A 4,326-nucleotide genomic window follows, 5' to 3' on the forward strand; every position below is an offset into this window, starting at 1 on the left:
GATTAACATTCGCTGAACGTTTTTATGCTACTTGGGTACAAACATTTCAAACTTATATTAGTTCAACATGTTAGATCAGTGTTCGGGGTCTAACATAAAACATGTCAAACACAAAATTAACATTCGCTGAACATTTTCATGTTACTTGGGATATTAGTGTGTGTGAAGTAAATTACTTTATTAATTAAAAACAAAACGTTTTCGACCTCGGTTTAGGTCCTTATCAATGTTTTTTCTACAAAGTTTAAAAAATACAATAATCGACAAATTGATCTAATAAAAAATACAAAAGATTTAAAAAAAAAATAAAACTTACAGTGACAATAAGTTGAGTTTGATGTACAGCTCAAAAAAAGTTGTAATGTATGGTAAAAACAACAAAAGATCACTACATGGTGTCGCAACTGAGAGATTGTAACAGTATACATCAGTTTAAATAGAGAATCAAAGTCAAGATCGATCGATTGACAATAACTAATCTAGACATCTGTATTATCAATAAATGGTAAATATACTTTATCCAAATTCTCAGTATCGCTATGCAGATTTAGATCATGGCTCTGACTCTTTATATGTAGCGTTTCAGATATCAGACGCTTGTGATAAGATCCTTCGTTATCCAAAATTTGTACATTTTCCCAGTCAAAATCGTGGTTGAATTTTATCCTATGGTCAGTAATCACAGATCTCTGAGATGAATTTCTGTTTATGTGGTTTCTGTGTTCTTTAATTCTTGATTGTAAACTTCTACCAGTCTGTCCAACGTAGGATGCATCGCAAGTACAATTTATTTTATATACCACGGCTGGACGAGATGAAGGAGGGAGCGGATCTTTAAGAACTTTAATGAATTCGGTCAATTTGTCAATGCTGTAAAAAGCTGTATGGAAATTTGTGTCATTAGGTAAAATTTTGGAAAATTTCTCCGCGAAATGATTAATATAAGGCATCACAAGCCAACTCTGTGGAGAGCTCTCTGAATCTACACAGGACAGAAACCTCCTTATGTCGTTGTTTTTGTAAAAATTATGTTTAAGTCGTTGTTTAAATATATCAAAAATAAAATTGCACGGATAATTATTGTCAATTAGTATATTAAAAATAAGTTCAAAATTCTTTTGGTGAAAGCTAGGACGAGATAAAAAGAAGGCTCTGTCTATAAGGCCGATAACAGTGCCTCTCTTTTGACCGATAGGGTGGTTCGAGTAATAATTTAGATATCGGTCAGAAAAAGTTGGCTTGTGATACCAGTCATGTATTAATGTCTTATTGTTTTTTATAATAGTGATGTCAAGAAAATTTAGTTTATCAAAGCCAACCTCCATAGTGAACTGGAGACGAGGATGATAGGAATTATAGGCATTAAGGACATTGTCAAATTGATCGTTAGGTACCAACATGGCAATATCGTCGACATACCTAACATGTAGAGGGGGGATGAAAGGAAATGTACTAATAACAGCCAGTTCAAGATCTTGGATTATGATGTCCGCTAATATAGGAGATAATGGAGAACCCATAAGTGCACCGTAAGTCTGTTTATAAAATTTTTTATTAAAAAGAAAGTAAGTAGAGTTAAAAATGAGTCTAATAGCTATAAAAAATTCTTCTTTAGGTAAAAAAGTATCACCTTCTATGAAATGCCATCTCTTTTCTAATCCGCTGATTGCTAGGTCCAGTGGAATGTTGGTAAACAAGGATGTAACGTCAAGGGAGATCAACTCAAACGAGTTATCATAAGTTGTATTGGAAATTAAATTGGCTAAATGAAAGCTATTGTAGACAAAATTGGACGGAGGTTGGAGGCTCTTTGAAAGTATTTTGTTTATGAATGTTGCGAGATTATGTAAAGGGCTATTAGTCGAGGAGATAATGATCCTGAGAGGATGTCCTGGTTTGTGGATCTTAGGGACACCATATGCGCGAGGGAGGATGGTTAGTGAACAGTTTAAATGTTTATGCATAAGATCTGTGATGTGACCACGGGATTTCCATCTTTTTAATAATTCTTTAAGAGATCCTAATATATGGTTAACCGGATTTTTGTTAACTGAAGAATAAGTGTCGATGTCCGACAGCATATTCTCCATTTCGATGATGTACGCGTCTCTATTCATAGTTACGACTGTGTTGCCCTTGTCGGCTCGTGTGAACACAACAGAGGGATTGTTTTTTATGAATTTAGTGTAGATGTTACAGCATGCTTAATCTCATTTTTGTAAGGTAACTTAGATAAATTAGACGGCCTCACCTGCTTGAGAACAGAGACAAATCTATTACGGCATTCAATTTTTTTATTGTTACTTAAATGTCTAATGTTGTTCTCAAAATTTTTTATCAGCTCAAAGATGAGTTTTTTATTATTAGCCGGAGGTAGACAGAAGTTTTCTCCCAATTGCAAAAGTCCTACGACTTCGGTGGAGATAGGACAGTTAGTTAGGTTAATGAACCAATTTTTTCTGGGTTGAAGTAATGATTTAGTGGAAGTGTTAGTAATGAAGGATAAGTCTATTGAGAATGTAGGTGATGGTTCATTAGGTGGTGAAAAGGAAAACTTAAAGGAAGAATGAGTGAAAAAACGATTGTAAGAGGAAGTGAGATTTTTTTGAGCTGCAGGTTTGCGGGGAGTTACAAAATATTCTAATTTTTTGTGTATTTTAAAAAACTTCGTTTTTATCCACGAAAGTTTATGTGTCAGCCTTCTGTTCTCAAGCATATGGATTCTATCCAACTTTAACATTTGAGTATTGAAAAAAGTATTGTAAATATGAAACGGTAAATCGTGTATGATGGTTCTGTTGATTTGAAAAATGTTGTTAAGCACATGTTTTCGATGTTGATATAAATCTGTGATCTCCAGGCGTAATATGCTGTTAGCTATTAGTAAGCGCTTGTCAAAATCACATTTCTGTTTGTAATTGTGAAAGGTGACTTGTGGAAAACAACATGATCGAAAGAATAAATGTTGCGGCAAAAGTTTCTCCTTTTCACATGAATTGAGAAATTTAATTTTGTTCTGAATCTTAACTAAAACTTTGTTAAGTTTAATCCACGTTTTTAGATTTTCCACTGATGATGTTCCGTAATAGAGATAGACAAAATTGAAAAAATTATAACGTTGCTGATTTCGCATTCTTCCGCCAGCGATTAAAGAATAAAAAGTGAAGAGAAATGCTCCAAAAAATATTCGAGAATTCAGAAAATATTGGCCGTATGGAGTAAACACAGTGTTATTAGTGTGTGTGAAGTAAAGTAAAAAGAAGAAAGTAAAATTTCTTTTTTCACTTACGGCGTTGGAATATCCATCTTCGTCGATCTTTTCAAAAGCATCCATGTCCGGAAGCGACGCTATGGGAAAAATAGCCGGTTTCTGCGGTGCGTGATGGCGATTTTGGACGCATCTTAAAATTTTTTCTGCAGTGGAATTTACTCGTCTGCAAATAAATCATACGGACAAAAAAATGTCGCGTATTAATAGTATATTAATGGATGTAATTCTTACTTCATTTCTGCTTCTATGCGATCTAAGCATTCGTGTATTTTCCTGGAAACATTAAATAATATTTACATATTAACGTTGTTATAAAAAAATATGCACTTTACACATACGTTTTCAGATACATTTTTCTACCACTGGAATATTTTTTATAGTTGTTTTTAATTTCTAATTTAATTTATAATTTATAACAGGTAACCCTTAGTAATCAGGTATAACAGGTAAATTACAGAGATAACTTCTAGTAAACAGATAACAGATTAATAATAATAATAATAAGATAGGAGCGAGGGGGCTATTAGAGTCCCTTTATGTCACCTAGATCTGTAAAATCTTCTGTGACTCTCGCTAGTTGCTTATCGGCCTATCTGCTTCAGCCCGGCATTTTCTGCCAGGCTTCGCAAATGGCTGATCTTGATATTTTTCAAGGTCCTCGGGCCTCACAAACATGCAGCCCAAGGATCTGAGTCTTTTAAGAGCTAAGGATGGACAGCAACACAGTATATGCTCGCTGTCCTCCTTTTCCTCACCGCATAACAGATAAATAAATACGTACAAATTTACCAAATGTCCGATTTGTCTGGTTGTGTTGAATGATGTTGATGATCTTGTCCCGTCGATTCTTTAATTCCGACATTCTAGTTCTGAGAAGATACGTCTCTGCGTGTTCCAGAATTTTTACAATGGTCCTGGAATTCTATAAAAGCATTATCGACGTAGCTTATCTTTTCATGCATGTGTGTCATAATTTGGTGTGAGTGATTGTATTGTTACAATCTGTAAAGTAAGAGCGTGTACAGGTTAATGTGTAGAAAAATTTATTTTTAATG

At 34.1% G+C, this 4,326-nt stretch overlaps 1 protein-coding gene across 1 annotated transcript in view; it reads right to left on the bottom strand.

The window, feature by feature from the left end:
• The window catches only part of LOC109862297, a 5,550-nt gene extending 1,294 nt beyond the window's left edge, over window positions 1-4,256 (bottom strand). Inside the window, exons 1-3 of the mRNA XM_020442306.1 lie at window positions 4,053-4,256; window positions 3,503-3,544; window positions 3,290-3,434 (exon numbers count right to left, since the gene is read on the bottom strand). Coding sequence (XP_020297895.1) covers window positions 3,290-3,434; window positions 3,503-3,507 — 150 coding nt within the window. The 5' untranslated portion in view covers window positions 3,508-3,544; window positions 4,053-4,256. The remainder of the gene's footprint in view (window positions 1-3,289; window positions 3,435-3,502; window positions 3,545-4,052) is intronic.
• Window positions 4,257-4,326: the final 70 nt, after the last annotated feature.

This window comes from Pseudomyrmex gracilis, unplaced genomic scaffold, assembly GCF_002006095.1.
Source record: "Pseudomyrmex gracilis isolate BER0280 unplaced genomic scaffold, ASM200609v1 scaffold_1610, whole genome shotgun sequence".
Lineage (NCBI taxonomy): Eukaryota > Metazoa > Arthropoda > Insecta > Hymenoptera > Formicidae > Pseudomyrmex > Pseudomyrmex gracilis.